The sequence below is a fragment of the Schistocerca americana genome, chromosome X, assembly GCF_021461395.2.
Source record: "Schistocerca americana isolate TAMUIC-IGC-003095 chromosome X, iqSchAmer2.1, whole genome shotgun sequence".
In the NCBI taxonomy this organism is placed as follows: Eukaryota; Metazoa; Arthropoda; class Insecta; order Orthoptera; family Acrididae; genus Schistocerca; species Schistocerca americana.
In genome coordinates, this window is record NC_060130.1 from 189,187,909 (window position 1) to 189,213,345 (window position 25,437).

General features: G+C 42.4%; 1 protein-coding gene across 25 annotated transcripts in view; it reads left to right on the top strand.

Annotated features, from left to right (window-relative positions):
* LOC124554963 (myosin heavy chain, muscle) overlaps positions 1-25,437 on the top strand; it is a 48,561-nt gene that overhangs the window by 10,078 nt on the left and 13,046 nt on the right. For 9 of the 25 annotated variants that reach the window (XM_047128676.1, XM_047128686.1, XM_047128678.1 and 6 more), the window contains exons 10-27: positions 510-647; positions 1,018-1,137; positions 1,477-1,626; positions 2,746-2,916; positions 7,287-7,466; positions 7,547-7,706; positions 9,607-9,659; positions 10,677-10,764; positions 10,966-11,083; positions 12,274-12,397; positions 14,500-14,636; positions 15,394-15,520; positions 17,906-18,115; positions 22,482-22,610; positions 22,836-22,979; positions 23,061-23,161; positions 24,266-24,467; positions 24,559-24,615. In XM_047128676.1, coding sequence (XP_046984632.1) covers positions 510-647; positions 1,018-1,137; positions 1,477-1,626; positions 2,746-2,916; positions 7,287-7,466; positions 7,547-7,706; positions 9,607-9,659; positions 10,677-10,764; positions 10,966-11,083; positions 12,274-12,397; positions 14,500-14,636; positions 15,394-15,520; positions 17,906-18,115; positions 22,482-22,610; positions 22,836-22,979; positions 23,061-23,161; positions 24,266-24,467; positions 24,559-24,615 — 2,409 coding nt within the window. Of the gene's footprint in view, positions 1-509; positions 648-1,017; positions 1,138-1,476; positions 1,627-2,745; positions 2,917-3,411; positions 3,583-4,601; positions 4,773-7,286; positions 7,467-7,546; positions 7,707-9,606; positions 9,660-10,676; positions 10,765-10,965; positions 11,084-11,655; positions 11,774-12,273; positions 12,398-13,019; positions 13,138-14,499; positions 14,637-15,393; positions 15,521-17,905; positions 18,116-22,481; positions 22,611-22,835; positions 22,980-23,060; positions 23,162-24,265; positions 24,468-24,558; positions 24,616-25,437 lie in introns of all 25 variants that reach the window. The other 16 variants (XM_047128694.1, XM_047128692.1, XM_047128689.1 and 13 more) reach the window with 5 other exon arrangements.

Sequence of the window (25,437 nt, forward strand, 5' to 3'; positions counted from 1 at the left end):
CCACGCCACTCGTAGAAAAGATACCTCTAACATCTTGAAGTAGCAATGTTGTAGACAATTGACATCCAAATAACACTATGAAGCATTGAACACTGGATGTAACACGACTTGAGACACGAAAACGCAACATCTGTTTGTTACTTGGTAAGTACGAGCTAACTGCATGAACTGATGGTGTCATGTTGCTAATGGCATATCTGTCATTATGCTTCATCAAAAACTAGTGTTTTTGGATATTTATATCTTTTGTTTACTGGATTTTTTTAAACGATAGAAATGTTTCTTCGTAGCGACTCTTTGTAAAAAAGATAAACGTAATTTTTTTCCAAATTAATGTCTGTACATACAGTCTCATTGTGATTTAAAGCTGTCTCAGTTCGTAAATTTTTACTAAATCAAATATCGGCCAAATGGTTTTGACTGTGCTCCCTGTGACGATCTCGACAAAGGGATCCTGGCAGGGGCACCGTATATCGCTCGCAGTCTAAGTGTGCTTGTGCGGGTTGTAGGAAGCCTTCGATGTGCTGGGTTTCACCCAAGAGGAGAAGAACGACGTGTACAAGATCACAGCTGCCGTCATGCACATGGGTGGCATGAAATTCAAGCAGCGCGGCCGAGAAGAGCAGGCTGAGGCCGACGGCACAGTTGTAAGTACCTCACTTCCTGCCTACAACATCTTATCTTGTTTCCTTCTCGCAGCAATTTTCGGGTCATAGAATTCTCATTATTTGCCACGGTAAAAAAAAAAACGTGCCCATCATTGGCTTCACTTAGTTTATCGTCCATAAACTGACAAGTTGCTTTTCAGAATGAACTTAATTTTAGCTGTAATCTGCTCTTTAATGTTAAAAAGTTTGTTTGACACTAATTAGAGAACATTTGACAGAAGCGGTATTTATGAGATTTTCTGCCTACAAAAGCCAACAACAATCGCATATTAAGATTTCAGTGTCCACTTTTCTACTGCAGTCTGCCAGCGACCTTCACTGACCACTAAGCAATGTTTTCTTGATGCAGGAAGGTGAGCGCGTCGCCAAGTTGCTGATGACCAGCGCTGAGGACTTGTACAAGAACTTGCTGAAACCAAGGATCAAGGTCGGAAACGAGTTCGTCACCCAGGGTAGGAACAAGGACCAGGTGAGCTTTAATCAACACCTACATTTCTCGTACATTCAGCTATAGTAACACAGCTTGAATCGTCTTAGAAACAAAAAAAAAAAAAAATCAGTTTAACATTTTTCGAAGTCTGCAATTTCTTTAAGAGCACAGTTCTTTGGTTGATATTTTAAAATGTATTTCTATATGTAGTTCCCTACAACGACACTATAGTTCTTTTACTTGTATCTTGCATTCTTGTTCAGCCCCGGTAATTGATTGCCAAGGTTAAAGGGAACGGCGAATGGAGAAGTAAAGTTCATCTGTGTTACGTCCGCGATATTTTGTGTACCATGTCTAGAGAGCCCGTCTGTGTTACAGGTCGCCTACTCGGTAGGTGCCATGTCCAAGGCCATGTTCGACAGGCTGTTCAAGTGGCTTGTGAAGAAGTGTAACGAGACACTGGACACTAAGCAGAAGAGGCAGCACTTCATTGGTGTACTGGATATTGCCGGTTTCGAGATTTTCGACGTAAGTTTAAATATGCATTTTTATACATTCACTCATTTCTGGAACACTGGGCGCTATTTCACATTGTGGATCTTGATTATAGTCATTACAAATAGTCACTTGACCTTTATACTGATTTTATTTCTTCATTTTTACATTAATTACGTACACAAAAAGTTCATAATATATTAATAAATTTATATTGTCAGAAAACCATTTCCTTCATGAATAAAGCGCCCACTCCTAGCTACACATAGATTTTGACGTTATGTATTACATAATTTTTAAAGTGGGAGGAGACGTAGTATACTATTTATTATTGATTCATATGAACATTTTGTTTACTCAATTCATTACTTCTCACAAAACAAGTTTAATTACAGGTGCTCTTGGTGCAGTTTCTTTGTTCAGTATGTCATATATGTTCTAGCAGATTCACCATTACGTTCCTGGAGCCATTTTTAAAGATTTATTTTGTGTCTCTTGTACATTGTTTGTTCTTCATTGTTTCCTTATATGCTTCTGCATTTAGAGAGAAATTATACGCTGTACTTGGATAGCTGAAATTAATTCTTTTATGTGCCACGTATGAGCAGTCAGCTTCTGCTTAAAGCTTTAACACTTGTCACAACAGAAATGAACAAACTTGTTTTAATCATTTGTATAAACAAATCCTTCTGTTGTTGTAGCAGTATTCAATGTTATTATTTTAACGTTGAGTCATTAGCTACTTTGGAAGCTAAGCAAATTTAAAGTTAATGTGTAATAAGTACTTATATCTAACAGTTGCCTATTAAATAATAAGTAGACCGCTGTACATAGTTCTTACTTTTTTGTGCATAATGTCACTCATACTTAGTATTCTTTAGTCAATGTTATCAATTTAACGTTCAGTGAAAAGCGCACTTCAAACCAACTTCTGTATATATGTAAAAATCAAAATACAGAATGTACAAAGCTCTAACCGTAAGCATTTCTACAATTAGCAATCAGCTGTATATAATTCGGCTTCTATTCACTATTAGAATTAAACTCATCTGTATATAATTCAGCTTCTATTCACTATTAGAGTTAAACTACTAACGACTACATATACATAGTTCGTAGTGAATGTGTTTTAACATGACGCATGTTTTATAGTACAACGGCTTCGAGCAACTGTGTATAAACTTCACCAACGAGAAACTGCAACAGTTTTTCAACCACCACATGTTTGTGCTGGAGCAGGAAGAGTACAAGGCTGAAGGAATCAACTGGGCGTTCATTGACTTTGGCATGGACTTGCTAGCTTGCATAGAGCTTATAGAGAAGGTAGAACTAGCTGCAGATTGCTGAACTAAACTTTGCCTCAGACGAATTATGCTTAACAAGACAACTCGGCTTTTGTCTGTCCAAACAAACAAGAAGCTTTATCTGACTCACTCACATAACTGCAATAGTAGTCAGAATACGTGGTAGTAGATCATTGACTTACATTGTTTTGTCGAATGTTACGAATTCCTACCTCGCTGAATTCGAGTGTAGGTGTTTGCAGTGCTAGGCCATCTTAGTGAAAGTACAGTTAGTGGACTGTCAAAAGCCGGGATGTTACAGCTATTTGGTCTAAGGCTTGCAATGTTAGCCGCAAGATAATCCCAGCTCTGCTCTGAAAGCAGAAAGGTATGTAGTAAACGCGTAGCAAGCGAGGCTCAAACCCACTCACACGTGTCAGTAACAAAGGACTGGCTCTAACACTGCTGTGAAGCATGCAGCTCTAACATTTCTGCTTATTGCACCTGCTGTAATGCGCCTTTGTATGAAACACAGTTTAACGGCTTCGAGCAACTCTGCATCAACTTTACCAACGAGAAGCTGCAGCAGTTCTTCAACCACCACATGTTTGTACTGGAGCAGGAAGAGTACAAGACTGAGGGAATCGTCTGGACTTTCATTGACTTTGGCATGGACCTGCAAGCTTGCATTGAACTTATTGAGAAGGTAACCTCCTGCCTGTAGGTGAACGGCTCGCAGGCACAGCAGCCGTCTCCGTGTCCTCTGTGTTGTTCTTTTGCAGAACCCCTCTCTGAGACCGAGCGGGACCACATTGTATTTCCGGGAACCGTTGAAGAGCAGCTCGATGGTTTCCTTGTTCTTTTGTGTGTCTTGCAGTCTCCACACACACACGTAATCGGCCTCGGCAGTCAGCAAACCAGACAGTTGAAACAGCACGAGACCTGTAACAAAATTGCCGACGGCCGTTTTACCCGTAGTCAGTGGAGACTGAAAGATATTTATGTACCCATGTGTTGCACGTTCCGTTTAAAACCTGTGCCATCGGAACTGGACACAGTGTTTCTAACTGTGTGTACCCCGGCCCTTAGTTCAATAGCTTCGAGCAGCTGTGCATCAACTTCACCAACGAGAAGCTGCAACAGTTCTTCAACCACCATATGTTCGTGCTCGAGCAAGAAGAGTACAAAACCGAAGGCATCGAGTGGGCATTCATTGACTTTGGCATGGATCTGCAAGCTTGCATTGAACTCATTGAGAAGGTAACCTGATTGCACAAAATGTGTGACGTATACCTGCGTAAAGCCGCCACAAGACGCAGCAGGGTGCACAGGAAGGTTAGCTTCGGATGTGTTCCAACCATGACTCCATGTCGATTGATGTTTGTTTTCGTTTGTTTTTCAGTGTTATCCCAAGAACCCAAACAACCGGAATTTTTCGCACGCATTGGTCGATCTATTGCCTCCACACAGCTCTTCTCTGAAATGTAATCCTCTTTTTTTTTATCGTAGCACTAAAAACGTTCGCCAAAAGGAGATATTTCACTAAGGCGACTGTTTGTTACTATCGAAATACTATCTCGGTCCAAACAAAAGGACACGCGAGATTTGAAGAGAGAAGGAGGTGATGGAGAGTTCCATATTGTGTGTCAGTGTTGTGTGCATCGCATGTCCTCTTAATTGTCTTTTCCCTTGGAACTTGTGTTTCTAACCTTGTACCCCCCATAGTTCAATAGCTTCGAGCAGCTGTGCATCAACTTCACCAACGAGAAATTGCAGCAGTTCTTCAATCATCACATGTTCGTGCTCGAGCAAGAAGAGTACCAGCGAGAGGGCATCGAGTGGACCTTTATTGATTTTGGCATGGACCTTCAAGCTTGCATAGATCTCATTGAGAAGGTAGAACCAGGGGGCATTTAAGGACACATCCCCCTAACAGTTGGCACATAGAGCGTTTCGTTCAACTTGTTTCGGTGTTCGAAAACGTTTACGAGTCGCCAGTGATTATTGCCTCGGTGTAAGTCGCAAAACCGTGCCAAGTTGTACGAAGCGCCCTGCCATTGTCGTGTTACTAACGCTGTTTGTTTATGTATTGATGTGATAGAACTGTTCTGTGAGACTCTCTTTCAGCTCTGTCTGTGGCGTCATGCTTCACTGTGCTCTCGACGTTAATCACTAATCTTGCTAGGAGTGCTGTACCGGCAAGTACAGATTGTCCCAGAATTCTCAAACATCTCTGTGTTCAGCACTGGGACGATCGGAAGGACGGCCGATTCAGCACCCTTCCTGAACTATTGTGAATGTCAGTGTCACAGTTATTGTGTATCTTCCACTGTTTGTCTCACTGTTACCTGCACCTTCTCCTCTGTGACCGAATGCAGCAGAACGGATTTAATCAACTTTGCGTGAATTTCACGAACGAGAAACTGCAGCAGTATTTCAATCACCACATGTTCATTCTCGAGCAAGAAGAGTACGAGAGAGAAGGAATTCCCTGGGTCTTCATTGATTTCGGGCTGGACCTCCAGGAGACCATTGACCTTATAGAAAAGGTAGTCCTATCATTTATGAGCTTCAAACGTCAGAGTAGGACTTACTGACAGGCTCTTATATGGAATATATATCGTACTCCTTCGGGTTTCAATTCGTTTAATATTGTATCCTTCTTTAGATCAAAAGCTTCGGAATAAAGAAAAATTGAAACGCGTGGATGATTTTTTTTATAGAGGCAGGTGGTTAAAAAAATGAATATTTCGATTAAACAAAGAAATAGTTAACACAGGTTAACAGAAATATTTTGTTATCATTGTTGGGAGACATATCAAAACAGGTTGTAACTATATTATCTATTGCTACGTAGAAGAAAGATGTTAATTTACGAACCGCTAATGTCGTTATATATTCCATAAATTTTGCAGTTAAAATTTTGCTTACCGAAGTAGATTTGAATGCACTGCATCTCTCACATGCATACGCTACACTATGACGGAATCGTAATAACGTCGAAACGCAGGTTCCTCAATGCCGCACCTCGGAGTAGTGCTAACAAACTGCATTTCGATGAAAGGGAACCAGAGGGGAATCGTAGTGTTTCTTCACTAACTACACTACTCACATGCCAAAAGTAGACTGCAGTGTCTAAACGTTCAACGTTAAACGAACTGCATTAGAATAGAAAATCTTCGAACCGGTTTCCACACTTTTTATGATCTGACTGCAATGAAAACAATATTTTATATACTTCTCATGATCATGTCATCTAAAGTTTCAGGTGCAAACGACCGTGACGAAAGTAACAAGTCACCAACCAAAGAGCTGGTTATCGCATTTAACACAAAATGAATCGCTGGCGGACATCGAATGCTCTATCCTGTCCTTGTGTAGACCTTCTGTGTGTATTTGCATCTTGGTATGCGTAGTGTAGGCTACTAATGTAACATGCTGAGTATCATGGCAAATAAACAAAATGTGACTTTTTCTGGGCCCGCAACTCGTGCAAGAGCTGCTCCCAGTTTGCATGTCCAATATTGCTGAAGCACTAAGTAAAGACACAAATGAAAGATAATGAGAAAAGTAAATGAAACTTCTGGACTGTTTGTTTATCTTTTCCTGTTTTTATTTTGGAATCTGTTCACAGAATTTTCAGTACATAGCAATTAATTGATTGCTCTTCCCTTTCACTCAGTTCTGACCCTGAATCTCAAAAATGAATCTTTAAACTTATTTTTTTTTTTTGTGAAAGTGTTTCAATAAAGTTCAGCACTCCCTGTTACCTTCGGAAAGTCACCTGCCATCGTCCAGAGGTAAGCTTCAGTTGGTAGTAAGCTAACGCTGCGCTGTGTGCCGTTGTATGGATATCTCAAAAGTTCTATTTCTAAGGGAACATTTAAGAACGCTATTGCTATCATTCACGATGCTAGTATTTGTATCGCATTTTATTTAATGCAAGTAACTAATCTTTAAGTATGACAGGCAGCCTGCTTGAGTGCATGATAAAGCGCCTCAAGTAGTTCTTCGGCTAATAGAATTTGCAGTATTACTGAATATTTTTCTTGAGATATAACCATCGCAAATGTTCATTTCTTCACGTGTAATTAAGATCATTATTGTCGAAATAAAAAGTTAATACTTTATATGCTTAAGAAATGTTCCCTATTTGAAGTAAATGAAGTGATCAGTTAAGTAAAACATTAAAAATTCTTCTGCGGTTGTAGTTCTGCAAAGTGAATGTATTCATCGGCGAAAGAAAATTGCTTGTAAGGTCGTAATGTTTTCTTACTTTGCACATGCAAATTTTCGACTAAGGAACAGAGATTACTGCGCACTCTTTTGTGCCGATTCATTCGAGCAGCTTTCTTTCGCTGATTCGTGAGGAGAAGGGCAATGTCAAAGCAAGTCTCTCTGTGTGCACAGCCTATGGGTATCCTGTCAATCCTGGAGGAAGAGTCTATGTTCCCCAAGGCGACAGACAAGACCTTTGAGGAGAAGCTGATGAACAACCACTTGGGCAAGTCTCCCAACTTCATGAAGCCGAAGCCGCCAAAACCCGGTCAGCCCGCTGCCCACTTTGCCATTGCTCACTACGCCGGAACGGTAAGTCACGCAGTCAGCGGACTCGAGCACCCGAATCTGTGCGCGGCCAAACACTTACTGACGGTCCTCTGCTTCGCCAGGTGTCCTACAACATCACAGGGTGGCTTGAGAAGAACAAGGACCCCCTGAACGACACCGTCGTCGACCAGTTCAAGAAATCCGCCAACAAGCTGCTGGTAGAGATTTTCGCCGACCATCCTGGACAGTCTGGCGGTGCTGAAGCCGCTGGTGGTGGCAAGGGTAAGAGAACATGTATTTCCTACAACTACTTATGGAATATAATCTCAAGTATTTTCTTGCGCAAAGCGAGGAAATTCATTCCTCTCATATTCTTAAGTGTGTGTGGCTGTCGGAGTGAAGAAATTTTCATTAGATACCACCCCAGGAAGGCGGCTGCCATCATCGGAGCGAAGTGCTTGTGTAATCGTTTACTGTATTCGGCCTGAGTTGAATTGGATTTCATCGAATGCATCTAGAGTCGATCAACTACACATTTATTAAAGTCTACTGGCGCACTAAATGGAAAATTTCTGAGATGTCACGAGATTAAAAAAAAAACCAAAGCGCTACGTGGGTTTCCCTTGGGGCTATGGGACTATAACTTTCCGAACTATCAATCGTAATTGACATTTTCTATTGCGCTAGATGCCTCTACTTGCTTTTCTGAGTCCGCAGCTCGTGGTCGTGCGGTAGCGTTCTCGCTTCCCACGCCCGGGTTCCCATGTTCGATTCCCGGTGGGGTCAGGGATTTTCTCTGCCTCGTGATGACTGGGTGTTGTGTGATGTCCTTAGGTTAGTTAGGTTTACGTAGTTCTAAGTTCTAGGGGACTGATGACCATAGATGTTAAGTCCCATAGTGCTCAGAGCCATTTTTTTTTTTTTTTTTTTTTTTTTTTTGCTTTTCTGACTGTAGTGACACAAATTCTCAGTCTGTGGCGAAATCAGCCGTCCCTGAAGAATAGTGAAATCAACTAAGCCTAGCATCTCATGTGAGCGATAAACGGGTCACGATCTCTCGGACACTGATATGGAAAGGCCATCCGTTAGTTCTTTCTTACCCTCAGTGCCTTACATGTCTGGTCTTTATTTTTTGTTTGTTTTTTAGTTTCAGTTATGACAATAGCTTTTGAAAGTCACAAGAGCACAGGATTTCTCGTCTTCCATTTCACTATTTCGCGTTAAAAATAAAACTCAGATGGCAAGTAATTTTGGCTCTGAAGATATTCGTTCATACATGTATTTTGCTTTGGAGCTCAAAGACGAAACACATTCTAAAACTGAAACTGAAAATCTCCTGTAGACAGCATACTATTTCTTTCAGCTATAAATGGATTACGCAAAAAACACACACACACACACACACACACACACACACACACACACACACACTCACACACCCAACACGAATCAAAATTTCTATGTACATATGATCTCCTTTTCGATTTTAAATGCGTCACACATTAAGGAGCTATAGCTCTAGAACTACAAACTACATTTTACTACACAAAATATTTATGAACAAGCAATTTCATTGACAAATTGTGAGCTCTAAATTCTCATTTAATTGCTCTATGTTTAGGAGAATTCTTTCTAAGAATATTTGCAGAGAATGATCTACAAAGGTACACGTTCTCTTTATTTTTCTCAAGACAAAAAGTAAGTTGTCAAATCCTGCAGTGTTACATATGTTTGCAGCTGCTGGCACGAAGCGGCACCTGGGTTCTTCATTCCAGTCCGTCTCCATGAAACACAGGGTAAAACCAAGACGTGACTGTCACACAACTTACACCTCTTGTAGACTGTACTTCCACAGCCTCATCTCGCATCTCTTACAGCGCGGCTACTTGCCTGCCGCCTAACACACTCTTGTCGTTATTTTATTTTTGCAGATCGTAAGCTACAGCATTTATTTGTTCTGTCTCTCTTAAGGGCCACTTGCTCTAATGCTGCTCTCGATATACTTCCTTTTCCTTGTAACAATTTTGCGTTGTGTCTTACAGGTCGGTTATATGTATATACATACTCACAGCTTTTTACATCACTGTTTAAGTGCATTTCTATGTATAATGTATGCAATTTGTTCTGTTTATTTTCTCGCGCCTGTACTAAAACTCGCAACTATCGCTTTATTGTTCAATAGGTGGACGTGGAAAGAAGGGTGGTGGTTTCGCCACCGTGTCTTCGTCCTACAAGGTGCGTCAATTCCCCACTCTCCAGCTCCTGTAAGCTGTCGCCCAACAGGCGACGCTTATGGGAGTTGTCTGGATATTGTGATTTCACCCACAGCCCTTTTTAAGACAATGAAGTGTTCAGTAACGATCTTTACTCTACGTGTGGCCGTGGCTTGGGAAGTTGCCATTGAGATACGGCGTTAGCCCGAGACGTTGCGAACGGGCAGCGCCGGATCATCGGCAGAGTCCCACCCTGGCGGCCGTGTGTTGTGTTACGTAGTTTGTAGCGCGCCGTCTTCCAGGACAAGGACTGGCGACAGCATGAAACCACCACCGGCCAGCACCAAACACGGTGACCTCTAACTGCTAACTGCTTCTCTGCCTCGCTCCTCCACTAACGCTAATCTCTCAACAGTCTCGCTAACTCTTAAATTCTAGGGATCTGTGCATTTTTTATTTCACTCATTAATTACCGATATTGATAATTTTTGTGCATATGGGGTGTTTACGAACTTTAGACCATCTATTACCAGAAGGGACGGGTAACAACTGTAGAAAGAATACCTTAGTCTTTACGTAAAAGTTCCTTGCCAGAACTGGATTTTATTGTTGCCACCAACACTAGTGGCTATTGTAGTGTCTAATAAGAAATTTACTAACTGATCTAATTATTTGATAACTGGGTGTCTGAAAATACTAACAGAATATGAACCTATTGCACTTTCTTTGGGTGACAGTGGTATAGAAACGTTTCCCACAGTTGTAACATACTAGCTATCTCCGAATGGAAGAAACTTTTCTCTGTAACCTCTCCTAAATTACTGAATAAGGAGGATTTGGCAGTTATTTTCCACTGTAGCAGAACTAAACATTAAAAGTACGAAATATTTTCTACAGCTCTGAAAAATTTCCTTTTTATACCACTCTTCTGTGGAGTTAAAATCTTGTTGAGGGGTGTAGGAGAGTTTGTAAAGGTGACATGTTCAGAAAGAGTGTGAAACGTAGAATGGCATTTTAAAAGATTGTTATGGTTCCACAGGAGCAACTGAACAACTTGATGACCACTCTGAGGAGCACGCAGCCTCACTTCGTGCGTTGTATCATCCCCAACGAGTTGAAGCAGCCAGGTCAGTACACGGAGCTTCGAAGCAGTATCTCTACACAAACGATAACATGTACCATTCACGAACAGATACAATGAAAAATACAACTGATCCAGTTAATAGCAAAGCAATTTTGTAAAAGGATATTTCCTGGCTACAAACGAGACACTAAGTTGTGAACGCTTGACTTTTACACACGGACCACTGTTCTCTTTGTGTTCGCAGGTCTGATTGACTCTCACCTGGTAATGCACCAGCTCACCTGTAACGGTGTACTTGAGGGTATCCGTATTTGCCGAAAGGGATTCCCCAACAGGATGGTCTATCCTGACTTCAAGCTCCGGTAAGTTCTTAGAAGGAGAACCTAATATAAACACATAAAAAACATTCACAGTCAAGTTCAAAAGCATTCAACTTTTTTAATCTGATAAACTCTTAAACCAAATCATTGAAAATTTTCATCATGTTCCTGTCTCAGTCTTAGTATTTTTGAATGGAACTTTCATATTCTACATATTTACAGTGATTTCACGAACTATATTAATTATTCATGACGAACTATATTCATTACTACAGCAGAACTCCATTAAACGATGTCTACGGAAAATTAGCAATGATAATTAAAAAATCTAGCAACCTGTGTAATATACTAGCTGCTTTAGCACATGCATTATGCTTATTTAAGGTGTCTTTTCTTACAAGTATGATTCTACAGCTTCGTGTAAAAGAAGATAATGTACGTGGATTTTTCAATAACAGATTTTTTTTAAAAACTTTCATTTGTATTTATAACAAGAATAATGAACTGAAGTACATGAAGTTTAATAAATTGACGTTAGAGTGTAAGTTATATAAGTTGTTAGAATGAAACGGTACCCTGGTTGTCTGTGATAATGTGTATATTTTTTCCCCAAGCTATATGATTCTTGCCCCTGCCATCATGCAGGCTGAGAAGGAACCCAAGAACGCTGCTGCTAAGTGTTTGGAATCAGTCGGTCTTGACCCCGACAGTTACCGTATTGGACACACCAAGGCAAGGATTATTTTAAAACATCACGGAACCACCCAAGAGACAAAACCAGGTGGTCCCGGTGCATTTACTTTCAATTTTTTTTAACGTCACCGATGAAAGGAATTTTGATTTTTTCCTGGTGACGTCAAAAGCTCCCTACTTTGAAACACAAAAACCGATTGGACCATGGATTTTCTTTTTTCCCTGCCTTGCCTCTAGTACCCGAACTATTTCTATAATATAGAAAACCAGTTTTCTGTTTGAAATGATAACCTGACTGAAACTCAGGAATCATTTTTAACTCCTCTTAAGCGTAACATCGAAAACCGCCAACAACGGCTTCGATGTTATTGGTAACAACATAGCTTGTTTCTTCCCTTTTTGGTGTTTCCCCAGAACCCGCATATGACCTGCAGCAAACGAGACACTGGAGACGTAATTTATTACATAATCCCCAAATTTTACACAGTTCTGGGACAAAATGTAACTTTTGTGTATTTTTTTACTCTGGAACACGCTAGATACAAGATTCTAGCTCCCCAAGCCGTGGATGCTCTTAAAGGAGACGACCCAAAGAAGATGGCCCAGACAATTCTGGATGCTGTGAACCTTGACACCGAGTCTTACCGTTTGGGTCACACCAAGGCATGTAACCTTAAAAATCGGGGAAGATATGAGCTTGCTAACATATTACTTTCACGAGGACATCAAACTAAGTACTTGTAGCAAATTCTGAAGCAAATATCTTCTCCGATTCTCTGTGATGTGTGATCTGTGTGCCGAATCACTGAAGCCTATGAAGACATTGGGCCACCAGTGAAAACATAAAACCCTATTTTATGTGTTACTTTTTATCTAGTTGCAATTGTATAAATGTTCTAATATCTGGACTGCATCCCTTCGTTCCTAAAACAAACCCACCAGTGACTGTGGGTCAATTTATGTGTGTGTGTTTTGTTACTGAAAGAAGAAACTTGCAGTTTTTTAGATGTGTAAATAAAGTAGATGTTGCCTTATCCTTACCCTAAAGAGGCTGGTTCCCAGTTTTTGTCACGGGACTCAGTGCTGGAAAGCAAACTGGATCACATTTATTTACCAGACATTAGATACTAAAGAGGAAAATTGCCTCTGTTGCGATAAATTGTGCTCTTCGACAAATTTGTTGGTCTTAGTCCCTGACAAGCTGAGGAACCTGCTTATCCTATACACACGGTGAAACCCAACCGCGACTTGGGCCCATGCTATATCCACCGTGTTGCATCTCCAGATACAAAATCCTCTGCGCACATCTTGTGAAAGAGCCAATGGCAGCCGAGAAGGCGACGCAGGTCATCCTGGACCACGTGAATATGGACGCTGAGCAGTATCGAATGGGTAAAACAAAGGTATGGGTGGCAGACATCAGCCTCTCACAGTTCTGTCCAACGAAATACAGCTTAACTGAAATGAGCAAACTTTGCTCGTAATAGTACACTGTGAAGTAAATGGCTGAATGCCTTCTATATCTTGTAACCGGCCTAAGTTAAACAATATTAAAAGCTTTCAAGTCGTTGTCGTATAACAGGAACTGCATTTGCTTTTATCTGTATCTCTGTTCTGTTGCCTAATAAGTGCCTGTTAACTTACATTAAATTTCATGATTTGAGGTAATAAGTATCTTCTTCTCAACTAATTGACGGCTGGTTACAACTGTTGAATTATATCTATGGAGTAAGACGACTTGCTAACGAAGCTTCTCTTAACAAAATATTTCGGTAGTGCGGGTACAGCAGTTCCACTTTGCTATGCAGCTGATATTCGTATCGTATTTGCAATGAAACCCATTCATCATTTTCTATTCAATCAATTGAGGTAAATTGAGGTATTGGCTTCATAATTTTCATTAACGCGCTTTCCAGAGTTTGTTTTAACAGCTTATTATTATTCCCCAGAATCTGTTTTAGGCACATAGTTTTCGTTTGTGCATGGTGCTTCTGCATGATAATTAATGCAGTTTTTCAGTACATAGGTGCTGCTAATCTCTTCGTTATAGCTTTTGGAGGCGTAGTAATACCACTTCAGGTATCAAATACATCAAATGAGCTTTAAGTAAAGACATATGATTTGAAGTGTATCAACCTTATTACAAGTAGCAGAGACTAATTCTGCGGTATACTTACCTAGGACAGATCTAAAGACGAACAGATTACTGAAAATAGTCTAATACTCTTCATATCTGACAGGCTATTCCAAATTTCTGGTCTTTTATCTACGGAGCAGCTGTGAGTTTAGAGACCCCGGTTCGTATCACGTTGCTCCATTTTAGTGACTTCGCCAACGTACAAAATTATTATTTTTCTGGTAGCATTTAACAAAGAGTTCATGAAACAAATAAACGAGAAAACGCATATTTCAGCTGTGACCGTGTACACGGAAAGGAGTTTCAGGGCGCAATTTCACTGCGTATCCTCACCTCAGAAGCAGTGGTCGAATAGAGAGGAAATAAGGGCTTTCTAACACGATTTATATTACAGTCATGGAGAACAGGGCAAAATTTTCACTATTTTTTTGGTCAGAGAACAAAACGCGTTTCATGTTTTGATAACAATTGTTGGATCACTCTTTCACCGTACTATGAAATAAAAACGAACATGATCATGAAACAGGGCTATGGCAGCAAAATAAAGTACAAATTTGCGCCACAAGGGGTATTAGGAGACAATTCCTTCCGCCGACAGTTCGTGGTTAGAACGAACCACTGTTTATAGGTGTTCTTCAGAGCTGGAATCCTGGGTCAGATGGAAGAGTTGCGAGACGAGCGTCTTGGCAAGATCATCAGTTGGATGCAGGCCTGGATCAGAGGTTACCTGGCAAGGAAGGAGTACAAGAAGCTCCAGGAACAGAGGTGAGCCAACACTACTTACTTGAGTGCTCCTAATAGTTTAGTTTTCCGCAAGTTACTATTAGTGTCCCAGTTATACCTCAGAGTTAAATTATTATTTTCAGTACAGCTTGGAATGTGCTTTTTACCAAATTATTTGTGGGGAAAAACTAGTTAAATACTTGTCAGTTAGGAAAGACTGGGTTGTGATGTGAGATGTTTCAATTACTTCACATTCTCTGAAAATTCTGCAAAACTTAAAATAAATATATTTTACATTTTAAAGTCAGATGATGTCACACTAGTAAATACTCCCAGAATCACCTAGCAGCCAGTAACAAGTGTCTATTTAATTGGCCGCAAACTGAATTAAATAGCATTCAGAACACTTCACACATAAATTAGTCATGCGCTTTATTCCAGTGCATTTTTATTTCAATGTTACATACTCGCTTTTCTGTTCGATTAGAAACTTCTGCCATTGACAGTTTTGGTATTCGCTACAGAATCGATGTTTTATTCCCTAGTAAGAGGTTTCTATACGTGCGGTCACTCGAAGCACAGCCAACCGTGAAATATCTTTGAAGCAATTGATTATAGTCCGTTCCACCACCGAGAAGTAGTAACTTGGCTTGAGATATTGAGTAATAAACATGACTCTGTATTTCAACTATTAAATGGTACGACGTTGGCTAGGCTCTAACACGGTTAATTTGTGTGAAGAGTTGTTGCGTTTTGTGATTTTCTACTATACAATTGCGGTTTGTGTGTGTGTTGGCAGAGTGGCCCTCCAAGTGGTACAGCGCAATCTGCGCAAGTACCTGCAGCTCCGCACGTGGCCATGGTGGAAGTTGTGGCAGAAGGTCAAGCCTCTGCTCAACGTCACGCGCATAGAGGATGAGATTAAGGTACGTCCTCCATCTCCCTCTTTCATGTATCACTTAGTCGCTCTACTTATTTTAACTTCAAATCTGTCTTCTTCCAATTATGATTCGAGCAACGTCTCTGAACGTGATGCTGACGTTGCTTTCCACTCTGTCCTTTCATTATAAGCCATTACCCATTGGAATGCACAAGCCTAAAAGAGAATCAAACTTCAGTTCTGTCCTATTGCTTTCTCTCGATCTCATAACCAGTAAATGCACTTTCCATCTTTTCTTGTAATTCTTCACATGCTATTTCTGGAAGCACGACAGCTGTGGCTTACTCACGGCGAGAAATTTTCTCGTCGCAAAGAAACTGTGCAAACCGGTGATGTAGAAACTGACGAAAATGGACGACGTGGGCCCCAAAATATATAATTTAAGTATCATTGCAAGTTATTCCTACTTCCAATTCCGCCCGATGACTAAAACTCTGCCATTACGGTTCCATTAGGGTCTCGAACTGTTATAAGACTGTGAGATTCACCTCGCTCTCACTGGTCCACGCATCGTATTCTGCTCTTGCCACAAAATGCGCACTGTTACCTCCGAAATGTAACGTCTGAAAAAAAGACCGTCCGATTTTCAGCATGTCCTCCACTTTTGATATAGTCTAAGAGAGGGTGATTAAAAAATTTTGTATTTCTCGTCGCAAAGAAACTGTACAAACCGGTGATGTAGAAACTGATGAAAATGGACGATGGGGGCCCCAAAAAACATAATTTAAGTATCATTGCAAGTTATTCGTACTTCCCATTCCGACCGATGACTAAAACTCTGCCATTGCGGTTCCATTAGGGTCTCGAACTGTTGTAAGACTGTGAGATTCACCTCGCTCTCACTGGTCCATGCATCGTATCCTGCTTTTGCCACAAAATGTCTACTGTTACCTCCGAAATGTAGCGTCTGAAAAAAAGACCGTCCGATTTTCAACATATCCTCCACTTTTGATATGGTCTAAGAGAGGGTGATTAAAAAAATTTAGTATTTCTCGAAGTCATATGTTTCACTACCACTATTACGCATTCTATCGTTTAGGTGAATATGCTGCCCAGACGCATCGGCGTAAGTGACGTTTTTGGAGAGGGCAGAAGTTCGTGCAGCACTAGGACTCGACTAGGAATGTCTATCAGCCTGTAAGTCGCCTAAACTCACGGACAGATCAAAAGTATCTGTCTACCACAACAGGCTCCAAGTTCGAACCCCTGACCGGCACACATTTCAATCTTTCGGAAAGATTCATTCCCGCAAACACTCCGCCGAAAATTAAATGTTCTATCGGGGAGCAGATGTTATAATTGAGAAATCAGTGTCTCAGATCGCCATTACGGTTCCATTAGGGTCTCGAACTGTTATAAGACTGTGAGATTCACCTCGCTCTCACTGTTCCACGCATCGTATTCTGCTCTTGCCACAAAATGCCTACTGTTATCTCCGAAATGTAACGTCTGAATAAAAGACCGCCCGATTTTCAGCATGCCCTCCACTTCTGACATAGTCTCAGAGAGAGTAATTTAAAAATTTACTATTTCTCGAAGTCATGTGTTTCACTACCACTGCTACGCGTTCTATCGTTTAGGTGAATATGCTGCCCAGAAGCATCGGCGTAAGTGAAGTTTTTGGAGAGGACAGAAGTTCGTGCATCACTAGGACTCGACTAGGAATGTCTATCACCCTGTAAGCCGTCTAAAACTCACGGACAGATCAAAAGTATCTGTCTACCATAACGGGCTCCAAGTTCGAACCCCTGACCGGCACACATTTCAATCTTTCGGAAAGGTTCACTCCGAACACTCTGCCGAGAATTAAATGTTTTATCAGGAAGCAGATGTTATAATTGAGAAATCAGTGTCTCAGATCGCCATCTCCCATTCCAGCGGGCAAGTGAAATTGCTTTCTGCAGAGAGGCCCATTTCCAGTGGAGCTCTCGGTTCCTGCCGAGTTATTCGCAGGTGAGGTTCTAGTCACTCGCTAATCCGTTAAACACGACGGAATGTTCCCGTGTTTGCGAAGGATAACGAAAAGGTAACGTGGCATCCTATTTCTGGATATCACCGCACATATCTCGTGGGCCACTTGGACCATCCCGCAACCCACACACGAGCCACATTTTTAGGTGTTGCCAGCTAAATATGAACCTCCCCTCCAGCCTGATTCCTCGTTGCTCCCCACACGGCCCACGGCTTCCAGGAATATGTATTTTTATTTGAGCGCGTGCCAGCGCGGCGCCCACGCAGGCCTGCCCCCCGGCGACCAGCGAGCGGCGCGCTCCAGCGGGCCTCAGTCCTCGCTAGCCACCCGAACCGAACACTGCCCCAGCCGACGCTCCCAGACATGGACCCCCTTGACACTCCTGACTGTGGTTTGCAGAAACTCGAGGAGAAAGCACAGAAGGCACAGGAGGCCTTCGAGCGGGAAGAGAAGGCGCGCAAGGAAGTTGAGGCCCTCAACTCCAAGCTGCTGGAGGAGAAGACGGCGCTACTCGCCCAGCTGGAAGGAGAGAAGGGCTCTCTGGGTGAGGTCCAGGAGCGCGCCAACAAGCTGCAGGCCCAGAAGGCGGACCTCGAGTCTCAGCTCAGGGTGAGTACTTCGCTTTTCTTGTAGGCACAGGGACCCACTGAACACAGGGCGACTACACTTGCACTGGTGAAAGAGTTATATTCCAGAACAGGCCTTCGGAACAAATATCTGTTTCTTTTTCTCTTAATCTTCACGCTGGATACACAACATCAGGCCGTTTGCCATGGCGTTCGCAACACAGCAGTCATTGAACAGCAACGAATATCACTGTTCCTTTGCGATCTTCTTCAGATTCACGCACACTAGTCGAAATTAGTAGCGGGTAGGACTGACATTGTGCAGAAACCAATAAAGCTCAACTCAATTTTTAAGAATAGTGGAAATGAAGGAGTGCGATACTTTCTTCACTCCGAAGGGAATACGCGCATTTAGTTACTTATTTACTGTAAGAAAGCATTTTTCGAGAATTTTTATGAAACTGACCGGTCACTTGATTCCATAAATCTTCCGGTGTTTCACATACACATCATACAACTCATTAGATTTTTCTTAAAACACTAGAGGAGAAACTGAGTCTCAGTCCTCAGAAGAGTGAGAGCAATTCGGATAATTTCAAAACAGCAACAGAACATGCACTCTAATTATTCATTCGATTAAGTGTCTAATCTGGTAGGTTCAATTAGGCAGCTGCAATGTCTCTGTTCCAACAAAAATAAAAAGCCCACTTGATTCCAGAAATCTTCTGGTGTTTCACGTACACATCATACAACTCATTAGATTTTTCTTAAAACAGTAGAGGAGAAACCGAGTCTCAGTCCTCAAAAGAGTGAGAGCAATTCGGATAATTTCGAAACAGCAACAGAGTACGCACTCTAATTATTCATTCGATTAAGTGTCTTATCTGGTAGGTTCAATCAGGCAGCTGCAATGTCTTTGTTACAACAAAAATAAAAAGGGATTTAAGTACAGTAGGGAATAGGCGCTGTCGTTAACCTCTGGATACATATTATACTGGTATAAAGAAAGATTCACGAATCACTTAAGTAACAGTCGAGTAAATGAAGCGTCATGTTATACGAACAGCACCAAATTCTTAATATGACACTACGAAACTCTTACTAACAACGGCGTATCAGAGTGCTTCTGCAAATGTCAATCTTAGGTGCAGAACAAGGCACCGAGAAGTCGGTTTCGAGTCGAAGCTACGAATCCCACAGTTCCAGAAAGTATTCACTTTACATTAGTTGCATTACACATGACAATTTATACCATACACTCACGATATGTTGTAATCAAACTGTACTTTAGTAACTATATTTTTTCAAAACTGCACCCTCCGTTAAAAGTACTGTAGAAATTAATTTTATATGTTATATCTCGTGAAATGACTTTCAGTTAATTGGTGAGCATAATAAGTAAAGTGGACAGCGACAGCTCTTAGCCGTAGACTTTACAACAGCTGTTAAATTAGTTGGCAGTAGGACTAGCCACTGCTTGCCAACAGGGTGGATAAGAGTGACATATAGCTAGTCTTTGCCTCATTCATTGCTATTCTTCAATGGATCTGACAACGCATGCATTAGTGCAAAATGTCTGTCGCTACATAAACAGCAGTTCTATGTAACAGTATTTCAGCGAAGGTGGTCAAATCGACAACGAGACATCTTTCCAGGGACGACACAAGTCTAAGCCTCAAACTCTTTAAAGCTTCTGTTTCGACTGTAATACTGAAAAGCAGCTCTAAGCAGAACTGGTGCACTTTCTTCAGGCAAAATTTCTGGGCGTGTCCGATTTACAAAATTAGTAAGGTGCTTTCCTTTTAACCTGTTCCTAGCAGATTTATACATTCAGAAGGTAAACGAACCGTCTGACATTAGACAGTGCCAGCTCCCCCTCGTCAAACAGACCTTCAGGCAAACAGAAATACACAATCCGCGCCCAAGCGATAAGCTCCAATCCTGGCATCGTTCAACAAAGTGTCAGCCTTGTGAAAATATACAGTTTATTTTCTCCAGAACGTAAAGGCCTCTTCAGGTAAATCTACGTTAGTGCGGAAGAAATATTATTCTTTCAGGGTATGAGTTATCGGAGTTAAGAGTTTAGTATTTCCGAAGATTCGTGTCAGTAGTCAACAATATGCGCACTTTTTTAAAAAAGAGGAAATGGAGGGAAAAATTGATTTAAAAAGTCATATTGAGAGAAACTTTGTTTGGTACGTGAAACTCGATACTGGGGTAGGTAAGCTGGCCGTCAGCCATTGGCTATTTCGAGAAGCACCTGAGTCAGTCTCGGGTTACACTTGAGTAGTGCGTGGCAGCGTGGTGGAAACCGGAACCGGCCAGCCAGACGAAACGGATACAAGCACTTAGACCGTTCGCTGGCTGTGCCACTCGGAAACGGTTCCCACTATAACGTTATTTGGGAAGGTGGAACCACTATCACGAAACACGAATAAAATAATCAGCTTAAGACAAATAATGTAACCGTACAATTCCAATCGCGTCGTCAATACTGCAGATACTATAAGATTCCGCATTCTTTATTTCTCTCCAGCCGATGCTATGAACAAATTGCTTTCTAAATATTAAACTAGTCTCGAGTGAAGTGTTTTACAGTATCTCGGTACGCCTGCATAATTCTACGTTAATTTCATTAAAAGTTTCCTTTCCTTCCTAAAACGCTCATGTATGCCACACCCTATGTACGCGTATTCCGTAAGCGAGTGTACAGGGCGTGGTTGAGGCATGTAGGGTACCATTATGTCTCTTTGTCACTGCGTAGCATAAATATGGGATGAAGTAATATGTTCGCTGACTCTTCTAGGAACATTCACTCCTAATATTTTAAGAATAAGATTTTCCGTGAAGTCAGAAGTCAAAACTGTTTTTGTGTAATTGTGGAATTTGTGCAATACTAGGAAACTTTTCAGCTCGTACATTTTTCACATACATTTTTTAACAAAGGAGTAGCTTGTGTTCAAGTAGACGTTGACTGTATCAAAAGAGGCATTTTGCGCTTACACTGGTCTAGCAGGATTACACTGAGCATTGCCGGCCGGAGTGGCCGTGCGGTTCTAGGCGCTACAGTCTGGAACCGAGCGACCGCTACGGTCGCAGGTTCGAATCCCGCCTCGGGCATGGATGTTCTAGGCGACTGATGATCTCAGAAGTTAAGTCGCTTAGTGCTCAGAGCCATTTGAACCATTTGAACACTGGGCATCCACCTGGTTCCTTCCGAAAATGAGCCGGGTTCAAATATGGGCCGTTGCTAATATGGATTACATCTGTGAACTGGTATCAAAAAAGCATGAAAAATATGTGTGCGTCTATCAGAAGCGGCGAAATCGGAGACGTTGCGCTTGAAAATAGAAGAAGGGATACGGACAAATGCCGACAATAGTTTGTACAGTATCACATGTCTGATGAAGCTCCAAATATTTATGTGAAAGGAGCGGGTGCCCGAGAACAAAGTCTAGACGCTGCGGCCGCACGAGACGCTCGCGCCCTGACTCACGGCTCCAGGAGCAGAAATAGCGCACGTAAACAGCTCCGTCGTGAATCACTGCTCCATCGGAAATAGTCCAGTCCGTGCTGTAAATGCTGCACCTCCACGCCGGCTGAATTTATGTCGTTCATATATTTATTTTCTTCCAGCCTGGTATAGCTCAGGTATGCGGCTGTCTGTCGGGAGAAAATTAAAACACGATGCGGCAGTAGAATGGCACGATTGTTACAAACGTACCAGGGAGCGTACAGGAGAGAAGGAGGTTTAGCTACGGGTAAAAAAAAAAAAAAAAAAATGAAACGCGAAACGAAAGGCAGAACAATTGACTGGCTGTGAGTAGAAAGGGACATCAGACGCAATCCTTGGACCTCAACCAATGTGGTGGGGATTCTCAACAGTTGATTGTTGAGGGAGCCAGTGAGATGTGAGATAGGGAGCTACTGCGAGGCCCGTTATGAGTGACGGGAACCAGTGCGCGCTAGGAATAGCTCGGGGGCAGCCGTGTGCCAGCACAGCAGGCGCGCCTCTTCCGTCTACTGCCTCGCACGACAGGAAATATCAAATCAAAGAAAATGGGACGATATTCTCGCCGCCGCGCCTTCACCCTGTTTATAAACGTCCTCTGGAAGCGATCCACGAGCGTCATCTATGATGGAGTGTTAACGATGTGAGGGAAGGGCTCGCCAGCACACGAGGCGTGCCTGGAATCGGTTCAACTATTTTTTTTAATGGCCACCTTCGCGAAATATCACCCACGCCTCTGCTGTCCTCGTCTTAAATGGATACGCGCCTCTAGCACGAATTAGCACTAGTAATTAAAACAGCTGAGATGTGTACGATACTTATAAAATATTGTCCAGTTGCGGACTGCTTTGGAGGGTGGTCCGTGAAGCTCGGCCTGATTCGCTTTTCTCTGCCGTAGGACACACAAGACCGTCTCCAGCAGGAGGAAGATGCACGCAACCAGCTCTTCCAGTCCAAGAAGAAGCTCGAGCAGGAGATCTCTGGCCTCAAGAAGGATGTCGAGGACCTCGAACTCGCCGTCCAAAAGGTAATCGTCCAGTACTTGAGCTACTTTATTGCAATTTAGACGACGTTTCCATTCTGTAACAGATATCACATCACTGCGCGCCTTAGGCGCTCAAATTCAAACGACAACAAATTTTAACACCTTCTCAATAATTCTGATCCAACTTTCCAAAAGCATTGTTAAAGCTTCAACGGTAGCTGAGTAGGACTCGAGCGAATACACTAAAAATTACGTGGACGCTTTCAGTCTGAGCAAGACAAGGCCACCAAGGACCACCAGATCCGCAACCTCAACGACGAGATCGCCCACCAGGACGAGCTGATCAACAAGCTGAACAAGGAGAAGAAGAACCAGGGCGACATCAACCAGAAGACTGCTGAGGAGTTGCAGGTAAGCGGCCACGCCTCTCCTGCCTACAGTGGTGCTTCCGAGTGCGGGTCATTGCGAGTAACCGCCTGCTTTCTGCCGTAGGCTGCTGAAGACAAGGTGAACCACTTGAACAAGGTGAAGGCCAAGCTCGAGCAGACGCTGGACGAACTGGAGGACTCTCTGGAGCGTGAGAAGAAACTTCGGTGAGTTGCAAAGCGATCAGCAGCTCTCCAAGTACTCGATGTTGCTACCATGCAACGATTAGTCTGCATGCCAAAAATTATGCCGTTGCTCCGAGTATTCCAAATTAATCAAAAAACTAGCATTCCAGAAATGGTAGTAATGTGAATACGTAGCAGTTTTTCGTGTTACGTTTCTGTAAGGAAACGCAAATTAAACCGAAATCCGTCACTTCAGTTCTAAACCTGAATCTGAGATCAAAACTCAGTCGTGCAGGCTACAGCGCCGTGAGGAGATTTTTTTAACCTATACCACTACGTGTTCTTCATGCTAAGACTCTGCTCTATTTGCCTCTGTGTGGGCAACTTTGAGAACTTCAGCACTAGCCCTTGTCTACAGTGTAGCTGAATACTGTTCACCAGTCTGGAGAAGAAGTGCACACGTATCTAAAGTGGATGTCCAGCTGAGGGAGACAATGCGAATAATCTCGGGAACACTCAGGGCCACCCCCTGTGCATGGCTTCCTGTACTAGCGAACATAGAGCCTCCAGAAATCAGGCGATCACTGCTTGCCCTAAAAACCTACAGGAAAACTATAGACAACCCGGACCTCCCTATCCACCAAGATCTGAAACCGACAAACAGGCTTAAATCCAGATCACCCTTTTGGAAAATCGGTGAAGAACTACAAGCCTTTGAGCCGAGAACGGCCTGGAACGAAGTATGGTCGGCAAGTGAATTTAAGAACAAAAATTTAGTACACGATCCGAACAAGAAGATTGATGGCTTCAACCTACCAAGAAGAGTGTGGACAGCTCTAAACCGGGTCAGAACGAGTGTTGGGAGATGTAAACACCTGATGAACAAGTGGGGCCTGGCAGACAGCGCTGTATGTGAGTGCGGTGAAATACAGACAATGGACCATCTACTCGTGTGCAAAGTGTATGGCTATGGTGGTGAACTCATGGACATACATAGACTCAGTGACTCAGCCATAGAGTGGCTCAAACACATATCTAATATAGTGTAGAATTATATTGTTTTCTTTTTTAGTATATAGTGATAAGAATATTGTAAATTATGCCTCTGTGATGCCGAACGAGTAAATAAAAACTACGTGTTCACAGTGGCGACGTTGAGAAGGCCAAGCGAAAGGTTGAGGGTGACCTCAAGCTGACCCAGGAAGCCGTGGCCGACCTCGAGCGTAACAAGAAGGAACTCGAGCAGACCATCCAGCGCAAGGACAAGGAGATCTCGTCGTTGGCTGCTAAGCTCGAAGATGAACAGTCTCTCGTGTCCAAACTGCAGAAACAGATCAAGGAATTGCAGGTACAGCTTCGCGAATGCGACCACAATTTCCGCTGCGCATAACAGTGACGTCCAACGGAGTGGGTGTTCAATTTGAAATTTCTCGTTGCAGGCCCGCATCGAGGAACTCGAGGAAGAAGTCGAAGCTGAACGCCAAGCGAGAGCTAAGGTGAGTAGCGCCGCTTACATCGTGCTATTATTTGAATTCGAATAACACTTTTAAGAAAATGATAGTATAGATATGGTTCCGACGATGGTCTTAGAACGAAAATTGGTGCTTTATGTTGTGACTTGGCAAGACAGCCAAGCCACTATGAGATAGCCGAAAGGCACGCGTTTAAGCTCACGCAGGCTGGCGTGAGGTCTGGAACAGTTAAAAGAGTTGAGTCTAGTAAAAAAAGTACGTAGCTTCTGGAATACTTAACTTTAATCCATAATTGGTGAACATCGGTCTGACGGTACATGCATCACAAGGTAAATAGCAAAAGATAATGGCGCCTTGCTAGGTCGTAGCAAATGACGTAGCTGAAGGCTATGCTAACTATCGTCTCGGCAAATGAGAGCGTAATTTGTCAGTGAACCATCGCTAGCGAAGTCGGCTGTACAACTGGGGCGAGTGCTAGGAAGTCTCTCTAGACCTGCCGTGTGGCGGCGCTCGGTCTGCAATCACTGACAGTGGCGACACGCGGGTCCGACGTATACTAACGGACCGCGGCCGATTTAAGGGCTACCACCTAGCAAGTGTGGTGTCTGGCGGTGACACCACACTTTAAATTTCTTAGATTAGACGCATTGTGAAGTTGGTTATTGCAAAGAAGTGTAATTCCTCAGCACATCTATATTCGTACTAACTTCCAGACAAGAGTTCCATATTTCATTAAGGAACGGTAGCATGTTCCCTTCAAGGACTGAAAGTGGAAAAGAACCATCGTGCCGAATACCTCCAAACGCGTTTTAGTATTTTATACTCCGGTTAACATGAAGTTAGTCT